Genomic DNA, 23,696 nt, shown 5'->3' on the forward strand with positions numbered 1-23,696 from the left:
ATCGTGACCAGTTGCTCCTGCAGCTGTGATGGTTCGCTGAACAGGTTTCAGTTTTTCTACTAGACCAAAGCCCTGTCTCACTCGCTTCTGGTCGCGTTTGCGTCATGCGAAATGTCATGAAATGGTGCAAAGGAAGCAGCGCATTTTTTAATCAGTAATTTCTCTGCAATTAAGGCATCTTTTGCCGCTGAATTAATGCTGAGAGGACTACGGGGCACCTGAACTTTCGTCTGAACCAAACTTGCTGGTTGCCTTCAGTGTCCTCTTTACTGCTACATTATATTTGCATCTCTTTCTTCACGTTTGTTTCGTCGTCTTACAGAGAGGATGGCATTAGCAAGCAGACTGGCACATGCCACTGCTTCCATAGGATTAGGGTTCTGCGTGTTTGATGTGCACCTGTTTTACTCGCGTGTCATCACGTTTCGGTGTCACGCAGAACATAGTATTCTACAACTTTTACGTTTTGAATTCCTAGGTTTGTGAATATTGTGAAGTTGGCGATTGCCTCTCAAAGCTGATGTGATGCTAGCAACACATCAGGATCAACCTAGTTGGCTCTCCTTTTTACTGTTTCGCCACATTTCAACTTGCTACAGTTCACGCTGCCTCTTTACTTGAGCTTGAAAAAGGTTGCCTGAAGCAGGGGAAAGTTACTGGTGATTGTTAATACTGATTCTTTGATGAGCTGACTACACAAACAGAAAAACGCTGCAATGAACTTCACCAGCCTGTGGCAGTAATTGATACACGACGACAACTGTAGCGCCACCTTTGGCAGCGACTTGTTGGAACCTTGTCGATACCCTGGGGGCAACCATTGCATCGACCCACGGGGCCTGTGAGTTGCTCAAAGTGTTCCACCTTGCATCGGAAGTCTCTTCGAGAGACCATTTGCTTTCCTTGCAATGAATTATTTTGAGGCCTCGTTGAGCACTGCAAGTCCCAAGGAAGTTGTTGCAAAGCCCCGAGATGCGAGTGAGCAAAAGGCGAGCAAGCACAATGTTTAGCGGGCATGCCTCACAGCCTCCTCCTCGCTGGAGCATGCGGGAAGCACGCTGCTAAATGGCGTATACAGTGGGCAAACTCTCCGTATGCATGCCTGCAAGAATCGCCGCACTTTATAGTACGGCATTACCCCCCTCACTGGTTACCACTACCACCATCACAATCAAGTGCTGCAAGGTGGGGTCAGTAATGCTAGCACTGTAACACTCAAGCGCTGGTAACGTGCAAAAACACTGCTTCACCTCGTGGGTACCTACAGCACATAAATGCCAGTGCCCACTTTGTATTCAGGTTCAGCCACAGTTGTATTTAAAGGAAGGCTGAAAATGTATAACTGTGGTATGCGGCTATTACCTTCAATGCGGAGGGTGAGTGGGTTCCTGGATTGTAGCGCAGGCAGTCTGAGCTTTGGACTGCTTTCTTCCAGACTAGGCGTATTCAGTTTCATTGTCATAAGTGCACCGCTGTTGCACCGCGCCTGTAGAGTTAGCCTGAAGCTGTCAACAAGCCCTGGCTTGATTTTTCAGGTTCCAGCTCAAGTGGGCTTATTTTCTAATTTTCGCACTTTTTCAGTGGGATAGCTGTCGCAACTCAGTTTTGGTGCAGATTTTGTTGCAACAACATCACCAAAGAACAAAAGGTGTAGGTCCGTGTGCTTATCACTCGAAGCTACAACAAATTTATGGGAGTCCCTGTTGGTAACGGCACATAGTTTTGTTTATTGAAATGAAACAAGAGTACCAAGTACAGCCCCCAGTACAATACAGTATACAGGCAAAAGAACAAGATGCTATTTTGCAAGGAGCGTCCCTTGTTGCAATTGCAAAGCGTGCTGTTACCTAGGCTGATAGATGTCAACAATTAAGGCAAGGAAATGACTAGCCATCTGAGAGACCTATTGAAAATAGCCTGCAGTTGGAGCATTGTGAAGCACTTCGTTGGGATGTCAGTAAGTATATGTAAAGATGCCAGCACCACCATTTCATCCCCGGTTCCTAGTCTGAGACCTTGACTATTCGCTGTGCTGCATTTAATACTTGTGACTACATACACACACGCACACAAGAAGTCTTCGTTGAGAATATGGACAGACAATGCTATGGTTGCAGTGTCAACACTCCCTACTGAGGAGTGACCAGAAAGGCTTTTCATTGGAGATTTGCTAGCACAGGCTTGTGTTGCTGCCAAGAGTACATACAATTGCTACCAAGGACAGGTACTAGGTGAAGAAGTAGAAGTGTAGCTGGTATACATGCGTGTATGTGTGTATATATATGTTACAGGACACACAGACTCGGTGTTTACCAGTAACGGCAACTGTGTCCGATACTGCATCACAGCCAGAAGGTTTCGTGCCCTGTTGTGACCTGTTGGGGACAGCCTGCACTGGCCACATCTTGCATCAGGGTATTTGCATAACAAATGTGGGATCCCAGGCTCCAAAGCATGTGGGCAACCTGACTGCTTCATTCAACGAACATTTGTACACATACAGCCTAACCACAACAAAGCACAAAATTCACTCTACGTTGTCGTAGTGCTGATATGCGAAGTGTATGACTAGGTTGTGTCAGCAGTTATCATCGCATAACTTGTTCATTGCACAGACGATGTAATGTACAGGCAGTGTTTTATTATTAGCCTGAATCATTTTTTAATCTCTCAGCCTCGTGCAGACAATACTGCGGAGCACCATCGGTGGTTTTGCTTGGGTGGAATTATTTCCCCTACTTGTTGAACAAAGGAGAGCACACAGTCGGCAATCAAATGTTGTGTGTGGCTTAAGTCCACGGGCTTCTAGGCACTTTTCATGTCTACATGCTGTCCAGCATACTGCTATGTCATAATTATTAAGTACATCAGCGTGCAAGTTTGTTGTCTGTGAAAGTCTATTTATGGCCGTAGTTAAAGTGGTGTGCGCATGAATATTATCTACCTTACTGTACAGTGCCTACGCTACTGCCCGTATCATCCACTAAAAATCATATACTAATTGGCAGAAGAGAAACTAACGACCCAAAGCATCACAGCATGTTTCCAAGTAACTTCACAACCGTAGTCTTGACACATAGTGCTTAAAAAATACTCTCGGCAAAGCAAGGATGATACGCCACTGCGGGCCTGATAACCCTGAAGTTAATGTGCAATGGGTTCTGCACTTCACTTACTTGACAGTCTTAGTCAATTGAAAATTATTTCCGCAGGTCTTTTTACAGGTAACACATTTTGCAGTACTCTAAGCGCATCATAGCAGTTTAGGTAAAGCATCCCACAAGACGCGGTCTAGTTGCTACGAGCACAAGCCAAACATGTGCTTCTGGCAGCTCTCCTGTTTAGTGTCAGCACTGGTGGAGTGCACACAAGGCTGCCATCTGGCCTGGGGATCACAGTGCTTCTTACACATGCACGCTGACACCACAGGCAAACAGTCAGCGCCAGCGGATTGTCGTTTCTGCTTTGCACCCCGACCACAACTGGCAGCTGTTCTGGCTTTGCATCCGTATGAAACAAAGGGCATCCACGGTAGTGCCCGTGCCTCTGTGCCACTCATGCATGGGGCTGTAGCCGCACACTTCAACATGCTTGGTTGACGGGGAGTTTGAAACAAAAGCTTTTGCATTTAAGGGGTGTTTAGACAGAAAATACATGCACAGTTGTCTTGCATCTTAGGTGCTACAACACGACTGATTGGTAGGACCTAGTTGACTAGTACACAAAGGTAACGGAATACTGAGAGTGGGAAAGTATTTCGCCAAGGCCTGCCAGAAAAGACACTCAAGACTCCTACACTCGCCTCTAATATTTCTGCACGTATACCATCGGTCAACCAAAGAAGAAGAAAACTGATGAGCAACATATGCTTGCAGAAATTAAACGCACGTTCCTATCTACGCATGTGAAGCACATAAACAAAACACCAAGCCCGCTTGGTATTGAGACACAAATTGAACGCCCAGAAACATTCTACTGGCTTACAAGCGCCCTGCCGTCTGAATTTTCCACTTGTTACATGGTAATGACAGCTTCCAGTCTAGCACTTTTCCCGTACCTATTCATCCTTTGCGCTAGGAAATCACGTGTACGGGCTTGCAGGGATTGCAAGCTGGCATCACAGGCCTGTTGACTCTTAGCCACAGCTCATACAGTGGCGCCGCAGAGACGATCACGTGGAATGCTGCGGTGTCTGAGAGCCGGGTATTCTACTGGGACTCCATGACGTCCCTGCTCCCGTCAACGGCGGGCGCGTTGTCCGCATTTGTGGCTCCCTGGCTGGAAGAGAAGTCAGCACCTCCCTTGCGGGTCGGGATGTATGACTTCATCTTGTTGAACAGGCCGCCAACCGAAGCCAGCACGGACGGCTGCTCCTCCTGCATCTCGATGCCCATCTCTGCGAGCGGACAAACAGCAGGAAGAGAGGAGGGTACCTTTAGGGGAACTGTCAACAAAGGAGAACTGTCGACAACAAAGCCTCACGTCCGCTCAATCGTGCCATGCGGAATGGTTAAAAGTTGTCTTGTTCCAAGTAGCGAGTTTCCTGTAGGAGTGAAAAAGTAACAATAGTGCTATCCAAATGCTGGTGGTAGAACAATTATCGAAAGCGCTATCAAAGTATGATGGGAAAATATACAAGCCACTCCGCAATTGCCTATGCCAAGGTATTTCCGGTGTAACTGAGATGGGCAGCTTTGTTAGCTGCTCGTGGCAGCTCGTGGTCCCCCGCTTTGTCTTTTCGGAACTGGGTGATCGGTTTTATCTTCCCTTTTTGTTTCTTTGGTGGAGTTTGTTCACAGCATACCCACACAAATATTATGAAGAAACAGGTCATTTGTACTATGTAAAACTGACAAGCCTTAGTCCCTTCCTTTTATGTAGGTTTGCAGCAGGAATTTAACGTCATTCATTACTCCCATGGTCAGAAATCCTCGAAAGCGTATAAACAAAGTGTTATTCACGAACATACTTATTTATTTCTGTAATGCTGCCGACCTTTGAAGCACTGGCCACATTATTCGCTTTTGAAACAGCAATTTCGCAACCGGCGTAGGGCGAGAAGTAGGCGTAGCGACTCCATGCGGCCATGCGCGTACCCATGGAGGAAAGAAAAGGTCCATGCGCGTACCATTTCAAAGTACAGGAAAAGGACGGACAATGGGGTTGTAAATCAAGAGTTATTTGTTAACGCTGATAGCAAATATTCAAAGAACGCACATTCCACAATGTCTGCTCTTAGCCTATTCCACTCACAAATTGTCCTTGAAAAAAAAAAAAGAATTTTTAAAGGCATTCATTCTACAAGAAAAGTCCTCTGGCTTTTTTTTTTTGTGTGTGCTGTGAGTGTTTAGAGCGAGCAACCACTGGCTGCATGTACGTATTTTTATTCATGCCTGTTTGTCATAGAAAATTATGTACAGAAGTTATTGCCGGTCATAATACCGTCTAGACTGTGAAGTATCTATCTGCGCGTTTTCTAAAAGCACACTCGGTGATATGAGCCAACTATAACTGTTGTTGACAAATTGGATGGTTTTTCGTTGTATGCTTTCTAATTTAGCGATATTGACCTGTGCGTGAAGATCCCAGACCACTGAGGCCTATTCTAATATTAGTCGGACATAGGTTTTGTAGGCTCCCCCGTGAAAATGTAAAAAGCATTTCTAGCAAAAAATAATAATTTCCGGATTCATTTCTAACTCGATTCTTATATTCTAGCTGAATTCGACAGCTTCTAACTAGACAAATTCTTAGTCTAGCTGGACTGACAATTGCTAGCTGGAAGCAAATCTCAATCCTGCTAGAAATAAACTAGAAACTGAATTTCTAGATAGAAATTCTGCTATTTCTTGCTAGAATATTTTTAGCAAGAGGAAATTTCTGGTTCAATATTCCAGCTAGAAAAAAATATATTTTCACCTGGGCTAGTAGTTTGATCTCTTTTGTAGACGTTTTCAATGTCCTTCTGAGATACCCAAAGGTGCGCATGGCTTCGTTTTTTATGTACGTGAAATGATCGTTCCATCATAAATCTGAGGAAATTATTACTTCTAAGTATTTGTAGTTATTTACGGATGATAAAGCGTGACCATCGATACAATAAGAAAACATTACTGGTTCCCGCTTTCGTGTTATGCTCATAGATACTGTTTTGTTCACATTAGCCTTCATGTGCCAGGTTTCGCACCATGATTGAAGCTTGTCTAATGCCGAATTTAGAAGAGCTTGGTCAGCAGAATTTTGTATTTCCTGATAAAGCACGCAGTCATCGGCAAACAATTTCATTTTTACCAGTATGCAGTTCAAGATATCATTGACATAAATTAAGAAGAAAAGAGGACCAAGAATGGACCCTTGCGGTATACCGGAACGAACTACTCGTAGGCTTGAATACTCGCCATCAATAACGACGCTTTGCACCTGGAGGAAAAATAGGCCTCAATCCAACCAAGCACAACTTCGTTCTTGATAGGTGCGTGATAGGGCACGTGGTGCATGATAGGGTACGACTGTTGGGCACTGCACGCCTAAGTGTTGGAGGGAATGCGAGCGAATTCATACGAGCTCACACAGGGTGCACATCACAACCTTGTTAGCTTTGCACCTGCTCGATCGGGTGTATTTAATATAATAACATAAAAAGAAGGTTGTACACTGTGGCGGCCGCGTCAGTGGCCAAGGCATAGTTATGCTGCTGAGCCCAGAACACGGCGGCCGCTTTTCAGATGGCGACAAGAAGCAGAAACAGCCGTGTGTCGAGATTTCAGCGCACGTTTAAGATCCCCAGGTTGTCACAATTAATCCGGAGCCCTCCACTGAGCACGGCGCGCCTCATAGCCCAGGTGTCCCTTCAACGCATTCCACCCAGAATTTTTTTTTTTTGGAGAGCTACGCAGCTATCACTAAAAAGTTGGCTTTACCGTCAAATTTGTGGATGCGATTTCCATCGACGCACGCAGTTTTCGTCAGAACCAAAACAACAAAACAGTTATTATTCAATGTAAGTATCCTGAAGTATCCTGAAGTATTCTGAAAAAAAAAAATCATGCTGAAATTAGCGGCTAGCATGGCTGTATCCAAAACGACCCCGAGTGTCATTTCCTTGTCGTAATTAGTTACTCCAAAGTGAGGTCGTAAACGGAACGCAAGTCCCAGCGGGTGTAAATACATGGCCACCTATTTTATCGAAATATGCCAAAACAAACTACCTATATTACATTTAGCCGCTAAGACGACTGTAACATTCCTCCGAGTTTCATTTACTTGTCATAATTAGGTAGTGCACAGTGGAGTTGTAAACGGTACAGAATTCCCGGTAATGTTCTGTCAATACATGGCCATCTACGGAAGGAGTGTGCATGCTGCATAAAACGGCAGCGACCCTTGTTTTATGTATACTATCCGAAAAAAAAAAGACTATATGACATGTAGCCGCTAAGACGACTCTAGAATTCCGCCGTCTTTCACTTACATTTCATGCTTTAGTAGGCCGTAGTGCAAATGTGGAATTCCTGTCAGCTAGATTTCCATGGGAGGAAAGAGCCCAATGTTCGTCCGCCAAATGAAACTCTGGTCCTTTCAAGTGTTATCCAGCTGATTAACTGGGAAGTATGCTTATGGCAAATTACAGACGGACGGGATTTGTTTCGTGCACTCCTTGCACCGCGCCCCGGTCACTATCTCGCTCACTCACTCACTCTCACGCATGCACGTAGTTAAGGACTCCCTGCAGGCTGCAACACTTTTTCTTTACTTTTTTTTTATAGAAATCTTAAATGCTTGCATATCGTACTCAGCAAACACGCCCAGCACTTATACTAGGGCGTCGCGGAATACCTCCGCCTGAAATTAAGGCTGTCCCCATCAGATAACTTAAGACACTTGCTCAAAAGATTTTTATCTCTTTCCCGGTCATGACGTTCTATGCCATTGTAGGGTTTAACGCGCGGACGCAACGCAGGCGATGAGACGCGCCGTAGTGGAGGGCTCCGGGTTAATTTTGACCACCTGGGAATCTTTAACGTGCGCCGAAATCTCGTACACACGGGCGTTTTCTTTTTGTCTCCACCGGTAAAGCGGCCGCCGCGGCCGGGAATCGAACCCGCGACCTCGTGCTCAGCAGCACAACGCCTTAGCCATTGAGCCACCGCGGCGGGTCCATGGCGTTCTCGGACCGTTCGAATTACAACATTACAGCTATGTAGCGGATATTGGCCCGGCTTTCCTCAGTTGCAGCAATGGACACATTCGATAGCCACTTTAGAAAGAAAGCCGCAAAAGCAAAGCAGAAACGGAAGGAAATCTGCCGCGACGTGCGGCGAGCAAATAACGGCACCGGTATGTGCTGGCAGTGCTTCCAGACGCAAAGGAAAAAGGGAAAGCGTTTATCGGAAGTGCTGCAGAGTACCTTTAACCGAAGAAAACATTCCCCGCATTTCCCCGAGGGGAAGAATGTGAAAGTGCGAATGCACGAGTTGAATTTGCGCGGTTCGGTAATGTTCGCGAAAGAGAGATCACACACACACACACAACTACAAAGAAAGAAAGATGCATTTATTCACAGACACCTATTTGTGTTGTCGTTGTACTTGATTGCTAGAGCGGATCTCAGCTTTAAAATTTCGTGTCAGTACTTTTTTAAGCAGGTGCATTAGCCCTTCTCACGCCCGATTCTTGGCCAATCCCCCGCGTGGGTATGTGCCATGTCAGCGGCCAGGCAGCGCGCGCCCATCTCCCCCGTTGCCAAGGAAGACGAGGAGATTCCTGGCCAATCCCCCACGTGGGTATGTGCCATGTCAGCGGCCAGGCTGCGCGCGCCCATCTCCACGTGCGCGGACATCGCCGGTGGACGCAGGTTCAGGGTCGCTTAAGAAGTGCATTGCACTTAAAACAACTGGCGCGGAACGACGAGCAAACCAGATTAAAGCTGCATGCAGCTGAAACACTAAACAAAGAGGAATGCTGGAAACGATATTATAGACCGTTTACAGCGAGCAGTTAGACTCGCCTTTGCATAAATGTCACAGTTAAGGCATAAAGTTGGGCTAGTTGGTTATCTGACTGCATATTACTAGCGAAAAATAGACACGGACGAAGAAGAAGTACACAGGACACTCGCTAGACTACAACTGAAATTTTACTTAGCGTCCGAAAAACAAAGAAAGATAACATAACACCACGACCTACCCCTACACATCCCCACACGCGCCAGCCTATGTGTCACACATGCGCCCTCGTAGGTAGCCTATCTCCTTATCTGTAAGAGCGATTGAAGGGGTGCTCACACAATTAGCTCCTTCCCTGTAGATATGAAATGCCTCGTTAACGAGTCCCCGGCGTGCCGACCCCAAGCATGATTCAATTATTGAATTAGGTTCTATCTATACGCCCGGCGTGTCGCGCTTAAATCACAACAGGTATGTCACAAAACAGTGTGAAAAGGTCGGGAAAAAAAAAAAACGTTTGCATTTATCGCTTGCAACTGAGGCTCAGAACGTATGCGCTCAGTTTTCGCCCGCGCTCGCAGGTTCACCGTGGTCGTATTAAGTGGAATTTGAAGTGAGAGCTTCTTGTTTAGACTGATATACTTGGTGGCAAGGACTTTTCAACAACTGCCAACCAAAAAGAAATAAAAAATGGTTAGGAGTGGCTTAGCTCGGCTATGCCAACGTAGAGTGAGCTGGCAAACGCCCCGCCACATGGTACCTCTGCGCACGCGCACAAAATGAGAGGCGCCATCAAGCGGCTCCGACGCCGCGTCAGTCTTGGCTACTGCGCAACGGAGGCGCACAGCTGGGCACGCGCCGGCGCCAGTGCGTCTGCCGCGGCTATGACGTCACTCCTCTGGAATGCGCAGGCCGGCGAGGCGCGCGCGGTGGCGGATCCGGTGCGCCAGCTGTGCGCCGTGTGACGGCACTGCTCCTAGCGCATGCGCAGCACGGCTCTCCAGGAGCCACGCGGAACTGCTCAACCTCGGCCAGTGTAGCTCACGCTACAAAAAGGAGTAACGCAATTGGCGACGATAGTGCGTAAAAAGTCAGCGGGTCTGGCCAACTCCACCTAGATGACCCCGCACGCTCGTCTGCTGCTGTGCGCCGCGCTTTCGCGCATCTGTGCAGTGTACTTTCAATTAACACTCCTGGTTTGCGCCGCCGTTACAAATACGCGGTGCAGCGCTAGGTTGCCTTTTAGTTGTGTCCTGGCTCAGTGACAAAATACAGCGAACGTATTGCGATTGTGGGCCGTAGAGCAAAGCGGTCGGCGAACTATAGGCGGCCGTTCTGTTTCCTTGTTTGCTCTCAGTTTATTTAATTACGCTCTCGCCTCATCTATTACCAGTTCGCACTTAATTGACTAGAACAGGGGTCGGCAACGTTTTGAGGTGGAGGGCCGAGTTGCAGAAACCCACACAGCGGAGGGCCGGCCCGTAAATCGGGTGGGAGAGGGAGGGGGGCTTTGAAGGCGAAGAGAAATAATTCAGCGAATTGCCAATCATTAGACAAGAATTGACAATCTGGCTGAATGTTAAAATGGAGCGAAGCTTGCACGTCCATGCAGGGTTATTTTGTTCTGCAGACCGTCATATTCATCATATAGTGCGTCCGCAGACAACCATTTTAGTGTAGGCTGGAAAGGAAAGTTTTCAAACAATCCTCGGGGCGACATTCATAATTGTGTCACATTACACGATGTTACAACCCTTGGGCTTGTATTTTGTTGCCCTTTGCGCTGCTGAGCACGAGGACGCGGGTTCGGTTTTAATCGATCAATCAATTTTGTTGCTCTCAGGGCTCCTATCGGAAAACCCAGTGGCGCTGGTGCTCCGCTTCCAGCGTTTACCTGATTATGGGACTATCTAACGCTGAAATACGCCGGACGTGGAAACGCTGGAGCGCGCCGGACCCTGGATGCTGGAACACGCCGGACGCGGAAACGCGTGGATCCGGCGCGCGCTGGAACGTAACGCTGGAACACGCCGGAGACCACGCCGTCTCCAGAGGATAGCGTGGCCGATGCTCGCGCTGGGCCTTTTTCTTTAATAGCCCTGTAATTACAAACCCGCATAGCTGCTAACAGGAAATACAGAAGTCCTTCCTTCACAGAAACCTAAGTAGCGCTACAAAATTTAGCCAGACTCATTTGGGAACTTTTCAGCTGATTTCGCCCCGCTGACTGCATTGTTTGATCATTGCGTTCCATCAATAACGCTCAATCGGTTCATGAAAGCAAATTTATTCTCCCAGGCATAAAAAATATTAAACAAGAATCGACAATAACCATTCGAAAATTGGTTCCTTGTATTCCTTAGGGCCATTAAAACACAAGTAAACAAATATTTCTTGACCCTGTTTTATTTAAAACGCAAACCGTGAGAGAACATGAGAGAATTAAAATGGAAAGTCATTTCTTAGCTGGATTCCTTGCCTTGGTGAACCTTGATCCGTTGTTAATGCATTCGTAAAGCAAGGCCTGAAAAGGTATCCTGCGGCGAAAAGCGCACGTCTCTGTGGTGCAGCACTATCTCGAAGAGTACGCACGCACGGTACCTGCCAAAGTCACGCAGGGGTCACTACATTTCAGCCGATTGTCTAAGCACATTGCACGTATTCCAAATCACGCTGCCTGCGAGATTCGTCGTATTCACTCGCATCAAAGCGCCAGTCCTCACTTCGAGACGCTTGGAATGCGGATCACTGTTCTTGCTTCTACCACAGCTTCCGTAGCTTCACATGTTGCTGCTAGCACTTCCAGGAGATATAAGATGCACGTTTTTGCAAAAAACTTACGCGTAACTTCAAGTAGGCACAGCGCAGATGTGAAATGCGGACGAGCCACTCAGCCACGTAGCCACCGCGAAATTTTGAGCGAAAGCCAGCACGAGGGAACAAAGTGTTCCCCGGCCGATAACGAGAACCTGCTCCGCGACCCCTACCTACCCTTCTCATTTCTTCGTATTGCGGGCTCCCCCGCCCCGGGAGTATAGTGAACTAGAATACCGGGAGTGCTGTCGCGCGACAGGCCTTCGGTAGGGACGACGCATCCCCAGAATTTTTTCGGAACGGCCGGGCTAGAGCGAAGGCGCGCGTTTTCTTCCTTTCTGATTGATTGTGAGGTTTAACGCGCCGACGCAACGCAGGCGATGAGGAGCGCCGTAGTGGAGGGCTCGGGATTAATTCTGACCACCTGGGGATCTTTAACGTGCACCGAAATCTCGTACACACGGGCGTTTTTGCTTTTCGCCTCCATCAGAAAAGCGGCCGCCACGGCCGGTTTTCTTCCTTTCTACGTTATTCAACCTGTCTTGGTAACGCAATGAGTTCACTGGCGCCATTTGTTTTCTTTTCACACAGGTAGCAGCAACTCAGTAGCTGGTTTTACAAAGTTTTTTTTTTACTAATCAAGCTTGATTGTACACATGGTTCGCGTTAAAATAAGAGGGTTGCGCAATAGAAAAAAAAAACAATAAAACAACGGCACGCAGATTGATACAATGGGGCTCTCAAAGACACCCACATATACATGTCAAAATGTGAACTGCAGAGATCACACCATGATTTCAAAAAAGCACATCTTGCTTGTCCTTTATGCGTCCGTTTTGCCGACGGGCTACCCTTACTGCCTGATTCTTTTATCAAAAATTGTCCACGGTACAATATATGCAACTGCAATTCCCTCAAACAACCCCAGGAATTTGAGAAATTCTTCATTTATCCATTTGTTTCGTTAGCGGTCTACGCTTAGATGTTCCAACATTACCGTGATTTTAATTTCAAATTTGTAGCCAAGGTTTTTGAAACGCGACCGGAATGCTAATAACAGCAATACAAGAAACTTTCATTACGACAGACGCTTGCAATGCAATAAAACGAGATAATCGTCACTCGTACGCAGCATTCTTTCCGTGCAGTGCACGCTATAAAAGTGGGATTTTGCGGCACCGCACGGGCCGCAAACACTACGTTTCGGAGCATATGCGTCGATCGCGGCGCTGGAATACAACCAGTCGACCACGTAACCGACGCGCGGCCTTCCCGTGTCCAGCCCAGCAGCGGCGCCATGAGGCCGTACTAGCATACCGTTCGTGCTATCCCGTTCGCCCTGGCTGAAGCCCAGTCCCCAGAGGCAACGTCCCCGTGTTATTCGATGCTTTCCAGCAACCTCACCGCGTTGTTGTCGTCCAGCTCGGCGTTTTCCAGTGTTTTCCGTTCTCTCCAGCATATTCCATCGCTCTTCTAATGCTGGAAAATGCGGTCCCCGCGTTGCTGTCGTCCAGTTCTGCGTTATGGTTGACAACCTCCGAGTCCATTTCAATTTAATTTAGTTATTCCTACTCCTCTTCCTTGTTTTACCGAAGTTTATGAGAAGACGTCTTGGACCCAAAGTCGTGGGTACACAGCTTGACCGGGCATAAGAAGCCACATAAAAAAGGACTCGATCTCCGCTTCGGTCTTTTTCGACACAGGTCGTTTCGGTAGTCTTTTCGATACACGGACATCTAAGTACGCGGGCGTTTCGGCGCGCGCACGTTTCGGTATAAGAAAGGGTCAGGCATGCAAATAATGAAATAATGTTTGAAGAACATTGTAAATTGTTTAAACCTGAGGGACGTTCTATGTAATTATTGACAACTTAAGCACTGCCCTACGGGCTCATACACAGTTTCTGCCACAAATTCCAATCTATAGCGCTTGACAAGGAAGTTCCTTGCGATGCAGACCTGTTCAATAAAGCTAGTGGATCAGTTGAATCGCATAAGCGTGATTGATATCGACTCCATATTTCTCGCTGAATGGGCAGCGTATATATGGTTATTTAAATGTTCAAAGGTTGTGCAGGCCACTAGCGTGGTCGTTCGGCTTCAGCCCGTGCCTCTGTGCTGTAGCCTGTGCAGGCTGTCTGAGCAACAAGTGTTGCGGAAGCTGCATGTCCGCGCGACTCCATTCGTAGCGTCCCCGAATGTAGACGAGAAGCTTCAGCGTGTTTTCCCTCTGCCAGTTACGACCAAACAACGACCCGACCGAACCGACGGGAGCAGCAGCGCGGGGGTGAGCAGAGATCCCTATTAAACTGTTGTCTGATGCCATCTCTCGTGCTCACATGTCGCTCTCCAACGCAAAGGCGACCCGTTAATGTGTAACGGCTTGCCGACTGACCATCACAGCTCCGCAACAGGAGTTCATCGCCGCTGAAAGTTCGACGGCCATGCGCAAACCCACGCACGAAACGTACCGCTCCCCAGCCCAAAAGGCGTCAATTTTCTGCTTTGCTTATCGTCTTTGTGCCAGTCGTGCTGCTATATGAAGGATGCGCTGCGCGACACGTCTGAGCCCCCCCTTTCCAACTTCCTTCAAAGGCGGCGCGTGTTCTAACCGCCGCATGCTTTCTCGTCTGCGTGGGTAACCTACAAGAATTTGGCCCGTAAGCCGGGACAGCTAACTGTTTGGTAGATGTCTGTAAGGGACAGCTGCCTGCGCGGACTTTGAGCCCTCCAATATATGCAGGTGGAGAACTTTACAATAAAACTAAAAACCTTGCAAGCTTAATAAAATACGCTTCTTGTAAGAAAATACTCTTCTGTACCATGGCGTGTGCAGGCCGACACGGTGCTTCGATTAATTGTGAATCTGTGATGGACCGGCGATCAAACCATACTAACTTGTACGCTTGATAAAATCCGTTATATAATACTAGACATCAAGCCAAGAAATTAGCTTCAGGAAAGCGTAAAATTATGTACAATTTATCACTGATCAGAGAGCATAACATAGGCTTGGAAAATTTTCGCCTATTAAAGCGGAATCATTATCATTATCATCATCATCATTAGGGCCCCAAGGACGCAGTAGCCCCAGGCCCCAAAGTTTCCTAATCCGGCACTGGCAAGAGATGCTCCGCATCTAAAACTAAAGCCGTCGGACAGCTGTTGGGCGAAATAAACTAAGCGAAGGGCGCCAATCCAAACAGCGCTCAAACAATGTTTACGTGTGATTATTTATGATAAGTAATCTCTGTACGTTGGCACACACTACTTAGCAGGACACGAAGTCTAAATTAGGTTAACAAGGCTAAAAAATTTGGTTGCCATACCGCCCTGCGATACTGGATGTCCAGCAAAGCTGTTGTGAACCACTACAAATGGTGATGGAGGAGGGTATGAAATGTTTTTCGCCGTCATGCGCTCGGCCAGTGCCACTAGATAAGGGTACAGAGTATCGGTACTTTTTTCTCTTACTGTTCCGTGCCGCCGCCATGATCATTGGTCAGTTCCCATTACGTGACATTTGTTTACTGCGACGGTTCGTGGGCGCCGCCATTTTGTTGTTTATGCTTTTTAGTCGGTCAACTATGGTACGCTTAGCTTGTCCGGCCCAACTGACGTCGTTCCGAATGTGAATCAAAGATAACGCGTGCAACAGCATTTCAGCATCAAAAGATGCCGTTTTGCTGCATCTTCGGTAGTGTTGTTAACCAACGGCCCGGTCTAAGTTAACGTCGAGGCCGTAGATGCGGCAATCTCACAACACTGGTGAACGACAAAATGGCCGCCGTTGCTGACTTGCGTGCCTCAGTGGCAGCACTCTAGTACTTTATCTGCTGACTTCATTCTGGGCAACAGCGCGAACAAAAATTGCACGATGGGAACGGAAAGCACGGGCGCTGACTCACAACTAGTTTATTCTCGGGATGCGTGCGGAAAATAAACGTTTACAACAGAAGAGAGAGAGAGAGAGAGAGAGAGAGAGAGAGAGAGAGAGAGAGAGAGAGAGAGAGAGAGAGAGAGAGAGAGAGAGAGAGAGAGAGAAACAAAACATTCAAATCAAACACGCTCCCTCTTACCCCTCCCCCACTTAGTCAGAACTCGAAATCTTAACGTGAGACTCATGAAGAATGAACAAAGGGCCACATCCGGGCTGATAACTGGGATAAAAAACATCGGAACATCAAGATTAACGGCACGTGCTAGCTAAGTCACACAGCGCTATCGACGTTTGGATTACACAACCAGCTCCCAATTTCCTGATGTGAAAGGCTTCAACAATTTCCCAGCCTGTCTGCCTGGCGTGTCTGGAAAGAACGGTTGTTTCTTTTAGCAAAGGCAGCGGTCTGCTAGCCGGGAGTAGGTGGTCGCTTTTGGCGACCTTCTATGCTCACCTAGGCGAGTTGTGACACATCGACCACTGTGACCCACGTAGCTCTTGCCACCAGACGGAGGAAGCCGATAAGCTATACCCGTCTTGCACGGGAGAAAGCACACCACAGCTACCCTCTGTGCGTTTGCCCTCTGCGCGGCTGCGCACTCGAGCTCACATCTTGGCAAGCTTTTGTGGTGCAGAAAAAAACCACACCGACACCATAGCGCTGCGCGACGTTTTTCAGCCCATGGGACAGCCTATGTGCGTATGGTGCAACAGCAAACCGTTCAGGCTTCACTGCAGGGCCCAGAGCGTCGGCCAAGCCCGAGGCCGGGAAACGCTTAGTTTTTTCACATGCGCGTGAGAGTACATGACGTGGGAAAGCTGGGCATTGTAGTCGGTGAATCCCGAACGGTTTGCTGTTGTGCCATACGCAGCTCCGTTACAGTTTATCTGCTGACACTACTCTGGCAGCAAATGCTGGATCCTAGCCTGGCGCATGCGCTCGGCGTCTTGGGCAAGAACTGCTCTATTTAGTGACGCTAGTCCTGCCTAGCCCTTAAAGATAATCCGAAAACATAATCTTTACCAGGAACACTTGGTGGGGGGTCCCATTGTTCACAAGCGCCTTATCATCCATAAAGCTCCATGCTGTACGCGTGATTAGCCTGGCGCATGCGCTCGGCACCTTAGGCCTTTGCGTTTTTGCCCATGGCGATGAAACCGTTGGATGTAGAGGGATTTACTGTAGAAATGGTCAAACTCGCCCATCAAGCCGCGCCGGCGCGTGCCGATGCGCACGGGCACCGAAAGCATGGAGGCCTCGGCGAGAAGCGCGTTCTGAAAGGCAGCCATGGCGAATGACGTCACGTCGTCCAACAAGGCCGCGCCCAAATCGCCGCACTGTAAATGGTCAGCACTGACGTCGCCGACAGCGCGGTCGCCTTGTCATAGTTTCATGTTCTCCGCATATGTTTCCTCTTTCGCACCGTGCCTAGTATTCGAACTTTCAGGAACACAAACTTTTTATATATGTTCGAGACCATATTTTATGAGTTACTTGGAGGCGTTGAATGGAATGAGGCATATCGACTTGTCTAGCTCTTTCACTTCAAACTTGTGGCGCAACGATCAGCGGTTTTATTAAATTACGTATTAAAATACAAGTCCCACTTGTTTCTAAATGAGCGAATTTTAAAGAGATCTCCGACACCGCATCGTGATTTATTGCCGTGAGGAAATTTACTAAGAAATCTTCCAGAAGCGAAGAAGGTCAATTCATTTCCACTCGCCCAGTTGTACACAAGTTGCCCGACGTTGCTTGAACCAAGCTTTTATGTCCGATTGACATGCGCAAATTGATTTAGTCGTCCTTGTGTTACAATACCAGTGAACGCGTTGTTTGTACTACCGTAACACAGTCCCTTGACCGTGCGTTAGCCTTATAGACATCATTTGAGCCCAGGACGCTTTCATTCTCCTGCAAGGACCCTTATTGCGTATAATTCCAAATTCACATTTTTTCCGACAGTGTAATTAATTCGCTTTTTAAAAGGAACGTTCCGTTGGGGCACTTGCTGCTCAGTACGATGTGGCGAAAATGGCGGGGATGGAGTCAATTGCGGGAGGCTTTAGCTTCGCCGCGAACCGGCAATGGACGTTGGCGCAAGCTGTATTTACGGCTGGTAACACATAAACAAGTGCAATATGCGGGGCAGATGTATACGCGTAGACGTTCAAAAAGGTCCATTTCGCCTCCGTTTTAGTCGTGACGCACTTGCGCGGCCTCTGACCAATGGTTGTACTGTGTCGCATCTGGCCGCCTGCATTCAGTCAATCGGGGCTCGCTCGAAACGGCAACTTTGAATCAAACCGTCATGATATGGACAAAACTGAGAATTGCGCCTCATATGGAAGCCAATAGGCACCCCACGGCTGCCTGCAGCACACGGGCATCGATAAATCACCGGCGATTTCTCGTGCATCGTGCCGTGCCAAAGGTCTATACGGCGCTGACCCTGAGACAAAAAGCGTAAAGGTGATGAATTCCTCCTTTCACAATATAGATGAAGCCCTGAACGACCGTGATATAGAAAATGGCGATGTTGCTCTGGCGGCAAACATGTGCACAGCGTTGTTTTGCACATCGTGGTGGTGTGGGGCTTCACATCTTGTAGGCAAGAAGGAGTTCTCGTCGCTGCAGCCTCTGTTCTCAAATTGAACCTACTCAGGTCAACCTACTTGGCCCTGCTTGGGTACGGACAGCCACTTTTGCCACCCATCAAGCCACCGGCGCCCATACGGACAAGCCTGACAGCCTGACCAACAAGTGCCAGGAAATAACAATTATTCGTTCGAGATTACAAGACGTTAGCGGCGAATTTCGTAGCCGGTCAATGAGGTTGCAAGTAAACACAAAGGAAAGGATGCAGCTTTCTTTGGGTTTGCCTTATGCAGACTTGGCAACCGTTGCCCCGGTGCGTCAGGCACTGTGTCATAAAATACCCAGCCGTTTATCGAAGCGTGCAGTGCAGGCCGACTTTATGCGGAAAGTGGTTAGGGTGGCCGCAACGCCTACATAGGGAACGTCCTTCGCGGCTGTCACCATGCACGGCGATGGCCCGATAGTAACTGCAGACAGAGATTGCGCGTCTTTCTCCAATTTCCTCCGCTTGGAGGAGGCAAAAGAAATGCCGGGGCACTCAGTTCCTTTCGCGATTTTTTCTTCAGTTAGTGCCAGCCACGGCACTAGTGCAGGCCTCGTTGCCTTCGTTGCCTCGAGAAACACAAAATTGTCCTTGCTTCACGGTGTCTCCCGTACCGCATTTTACAAGCTAGCCGTTTTGCAAAAAAGGTGGACACCCCCGCTGTGCCATTACAGGAATGGGACATAAATGACATGCTGCTGTTTAAGTAGTGACATGGCTTCCATTGTGCACAATGCAAGCGCTCGCCGGAACTGGAATCATGCGGGGAGCATTAATGAAGTTATCGGAAACTAGTCGCGAAAGTAAAGCGACCTGCCCGGAAACTGCTTCGAAGGATCTTGCCAGTTGGTGCACACGCGATAGCGGAAAGCGCAACGTTTCGACGTATATTCATTGAAATCAATGATGCGTAAGATTGTTGGTTTTGTTTAACCGAAAGTTTATTTATTTCGCAAACTCTCAAACTTTAAGGCACTGTACAGTAGAGTGGGCAAAACAGTGCAATGTAGGTTGCGTCAAGGCAAAGTAAAATATTTTTGGCTGTGAGATACAAAACAAAGCAAATTATCAAAATTTAAACAACATACTCGACGAAGATATACACAAAACTGTGTAGAAACACACAATAAGTATTTAAGAGACCAAAAAACAGCTTACTACAGACGTAAACAATCGTGGTAACCTCATCATACAAAATTACGCAGGAATATCGTATTGCATAAAAGCAGGCAAGGTCTGACGAAGAAAAGAATGATCAGAAATGGATCCAATGTCTGGAGGAAGGTGCTGACGTGTTAGGTATGAATGAGTGATAAAACGCAGTCGCCCGACAAAATGTATTTCAAACCTTGTTATGATGGTCGAGACGTAAATATCTGTAAGTGGGCGATGTAATTTGTAACTAGTTGCTCTTTCAAAGAAGGGTGATAATCTTTATGAAAAAGACAAACGAAATAATTTCCTGCGTGTACTGACAACCCGGTAAGGCACAAAAAAGATTTCTTCGTTGTAGCACTGGCTGTACGATCGTAATTGGAAATGACAAAGCGGGTAGCGTTATTTTGCACGAGCTCAAGGTTCTGTTCCAGAGTGGCGTAACAAGGTTCCCAAATAACAGCAGCACACTCGAGCTTGGGTCGAACGAGTGACTTATTCAGCAGCAACTTTAGTTAGGACGGGACCTTGCTGAAATTACGGCGCAAGAATCCTGGCGTCTTGTTGGCTTTATTTGTAACTGTGTCTGCTTGTCTATGTGAGCACACAGACAACATAACCATGTCGGTCTACCGCTTCACGTGACCCATTTCCCGCTGTGCCAGATGCACATTAATGTAAAACCGTTGAGAACGCCAGCCACATGGTCGTCGAAAGTATAGGCCCTTGAGCGCAATGTAGAAACCGCGATGGATAATGAGCGCCCGTTCAGCTGATCAATGTCGGAAAAGGAATGAAAACGAAAGCGTTTCAACTATTCGCGAGTCAGCTTTCCGATGGATTTCCATCGTGGCATGTATGAGCTAATATACGTCGTTTACCTTTTGCTCGAAATTTCACCGCCGTTTGTGTGCTGGGTTGCACATATGCAAATATGAGCGCTTCTTCGAATGGTCCGCGAAACGGAAGGTTCGAAACTTCGGGGGAAAAAATCAATAAACAAAGGGACGTACATAAACCGCGCGCTCTGCACGCATTGCCAACTCATAGCGCTGCTATTTCGGTTCTGATATGCGTTCTCGCCTGTAAATTTTGCGCCTCCTTTCCACAGTTGTGCTCGGACGTGAGATCACCTTCTGTCGTTTTTCTGGACGCATGCACGATTCCAGCTGATTTGCCGCAAGGAACGCAGTGACTCGCATTTTCCTCGCGGCCCCTCCTCTTGCACCGATCCGCGCGCAAAGGGACCCGAGCCCGCAGCGGGCCGCAGCTTGCACCCAGCAAGGCCGACGAGAGAGGAGCGGCCGAGAAAAGCAGCTGGCATAACGCGGCCCTGGCTCTCGCACCGCAGCGGGCCGCAATATGCGTCCGCCGCAGCAGACGCGAACCCGGCGAGAAAGTGGTCACCTCTGTTCCTCTTCTCTTCCATCTTCTTCAGGATGATGGCCTCCCACTCGGCGTCGCTGGAGACCATCTTGCGCAGCTTGTCCATCCACGTGAGGTCGATCTCGCCCAGGTCCGCATTTCCGACCGACGCGTCGCCCTCCGCCATCTTGGCCGCAGCAGGAGAACCCCCGGCTTGCTGCAGTGCCGTCAAGCCCACCCTGCCGTCTCTCCCTCCGCCGTCAATCGAAGCGCGGCGCGCGAAATCCACGCAGTACGCCGCCGCCGCCGTTAGCGATGTCGGCGGCTGTCGTTGCGAGTGACCGAGGCAAATTTGAGCGGCACGCTTGATGCGATAGCTCCCCAAAGTCCGCCGTGGCACCCGTGTTGAGCGCCGCGTTTGTCAGCAGCTTGCGCCGCTTCGTTTCGGGTTTTAGCCGCAGCGGTGATACTGCAGCTGCGCCTCCCGAAAGGGGCGCGCTCCGTGCCGCGGCAGTACTCGCGAGTGGCGTTCAATACCGAGCAAGGGCGGATGAATGTACGGTTGGGAACGCTGTTACGCGAATTTCGAGCGTGATAAGACCGCTGTGCGCTAAATTACCCCTTCAACATGTTACCGCGTTGGATGAAACTCTTGTGACGGGCCCGATTAAGCGCGTATATGCTGGATGAAGGACTCCTATTTTTCTCTTTTTTTTTGATGTATGGCGCGATTGTGACAGCCCCTTATGCATTGAAAAAAGAAAAAAAGCAAGGGAACCGACACTTTTTTGCTCGTGAACTCTCGGCCACATGATATTAGAGTGCATGGACTGTTTTACATATGAGGAAGAAAAAAGTCCAGGGAAGCTTGCACTCACGGGCGCATTAGCCCCAAAAAGCTCCCGACCCTGGCCAATCCCCCAAGTGGGTATGCGCCGCAAACAAAGGAACAACAACAACAATGGCGAGGTGGCTGCAGGGGAGCATTGCCGGACCCATGACTAGTCACGTTTCAGTGCCAGTGTTTATTTGCACAGTTGCGGTGCTAGCAATCGTCTTCATATGCGCCGAAGAGGTCGCCGTCTTCTTCGCTGCGAGTGCTGGCTGCAAAGTCATCCTCAGCATTGCAGACTTCTACCAGATCAACTAGCGAAGCTTGCACTAACTCGCGCAAGGCTCGAACCATAGCGAAGCTGCAGGATTTATTTATGCGTGAGCACTGAAGGGCACATCACCACGAAATTCCTCACCACTCGCACTCACTCGCTCTCACGCTCATCACTCGTCGTCACAACTCGCACTCACGCTCTCCACTCATCCCCACCACTCACACTAACTCGCGCTCACGCTCGCCACTTATCGTCACCGCTCGCACTCATTTGCGCTCACGCTCACCACTCGCATTCGCCGCTTACACTCCCTCGCACTCGCACTCACCACTTGCAATGGCCACTCACACTCACTCGCAATCACCACTCGCTTCCTACACTCACGCTCATTCACAACCCCCGCTAATTCACATTCCAACTGACTGTTTTTTTACAGCACCGGAGTTTAAACTTCACCTTTATTGTAAACCACATGAATCGTTCCATTTTGCAGAGACCTTCAATGAGGCCCTGTTGACACTAACACCACTATGTTACGTAAAGGGAGAAAAAAATTGGGTGTTTTGAGAGTTATAAGTTTCACATTGGCTATGAGGCATGCCCAAACCAATCATTAACTTATTTATTTGATTTCCTGCAGCGCCAAGATGGCATTATAGCAGGGGGAAATTGAACATGTGGTCAATACATGTGGCAGTCAGGCTACAACACATCGCTGAACATCGTCACAAATACAAAAATAAAAACAGAACTACAAGTCTAACAGATACTTACTAAAAAGCGCGTCAGGGGTACAATCAACTATAGCACTGGGCAACTTATTCCACAAACTAATGGTGTGAGGAAAGAACGAATATTTGAAAACATTTGTACGGCAAGGTATTTCACGAATTTTCCAACTATGGTCACGCCGTCTAGATACGAAATGTGGGGTAAACAGAAAGATGTCAGGATCAATGCCAGTTTTTTTTTAAATAGATACGATAAAGCAAATTAAGTTTGACATGCTGCCTGCGTTCTTTTAGGGGTTCCCAGTTAAGCTGGTTTTTAAGTAATGTAACACTGGATCGGAAATTGTAATCACCCGTGGCAAAACGGGCGGCACGGTTCTGTACACGTTCTAACATTTCGCATAAGTACGCAAGTTGCGGGTCCCAAGCGGCGCACGCATACTCCATGATGGACCTTACGTGGGTGAAATAAAGAAGTTCTTTCAGTTTAGGAGGGGCAGCCCTGAAATTGCGCCGAAGAAAGTTAAGCGTTCGGGAGGCAGAAGAACAAACATGTTCAACCTGTCTTTTCCTGGAGAGGTTGGATGAAACGTAAATGCCTAGGTACTTAAAATCTGTAACTGTGTTAAGGGGCACATCGTCAAGAACATATTTCGACAAAATGGGTTTACGACTGCGCGAAAAAGTAATGTGCTGACATTTCATTGCATTCAACGTCATTTTCCATTTTTTACACCAGCGCTGAATTGAATGTAGATCGTTTTGAAGATGGCATGTATCATGCAAACTAGTTATACGGTGATAAATAACACAGTCGTCAGCATACAGACGCACTTTGCAGTTAAGATCAGCTACAATGTCGTTGATAAAAACAAGAAAAAGCAGAGGCCCCAGGACAGACCCCTGCGGAACACCGGAAGAGACACTCACTGCATCAGATTGGCACCCATGCAAAACAACGCGCTGCGTGCGATTTTCCAAATAAACCCTTATCCA

General features: G+C 48.0%; 1 protein-coding gene across 1 annotated transcript; it reads right to left on the reverse strand.

Annotated features, from left to right (window-relative positions):
- Window positions 1-1,707: 1,707 nt before the first annotated feature.
- LOC144170832 (uncharacterized) lies at window positions 1,708-21,315 on the reverse strand. Its single transcript, XM_077700850.1, has 2 exons — window positions 20,903-21,315; window positions 1,708-4,396 (listed from the first exon to the last, which is right to left on the reverse strand). Exons 1-2 carry the CDS (start codon window positions 21,045-21,047, stop codon window positions 4,209-4,211), a joined length of 333 nt encoding a protein of 110 aa, XP_077556976.1. The 5' UTR covers window positions 21,048-21,315; the 3' UTR covers window positions 1,708-4,208.
- Between the last annotated feature and the right edge of the window lie 2,381 nt (window positions 21,316-23,696).

This window comes from Haemaphysalis longicornis, unplaced genomic scaffold (assembly GCF_048455015.1).
Source record: "Haemaphysalis longicornis isolate Haplotype H1 unplaced genomic scaffold, Haemaphysalis longicornis Haplotype H1 scaffold_2, whole genome shotgun sequence".
Classification (NCBI taxonomy): Eukaryota; Metazoa; Arthropoda; class Arachnida; order Ixodida; family Ixodidae; genus Haemaphysalis; species Haemaphysalis longicornis.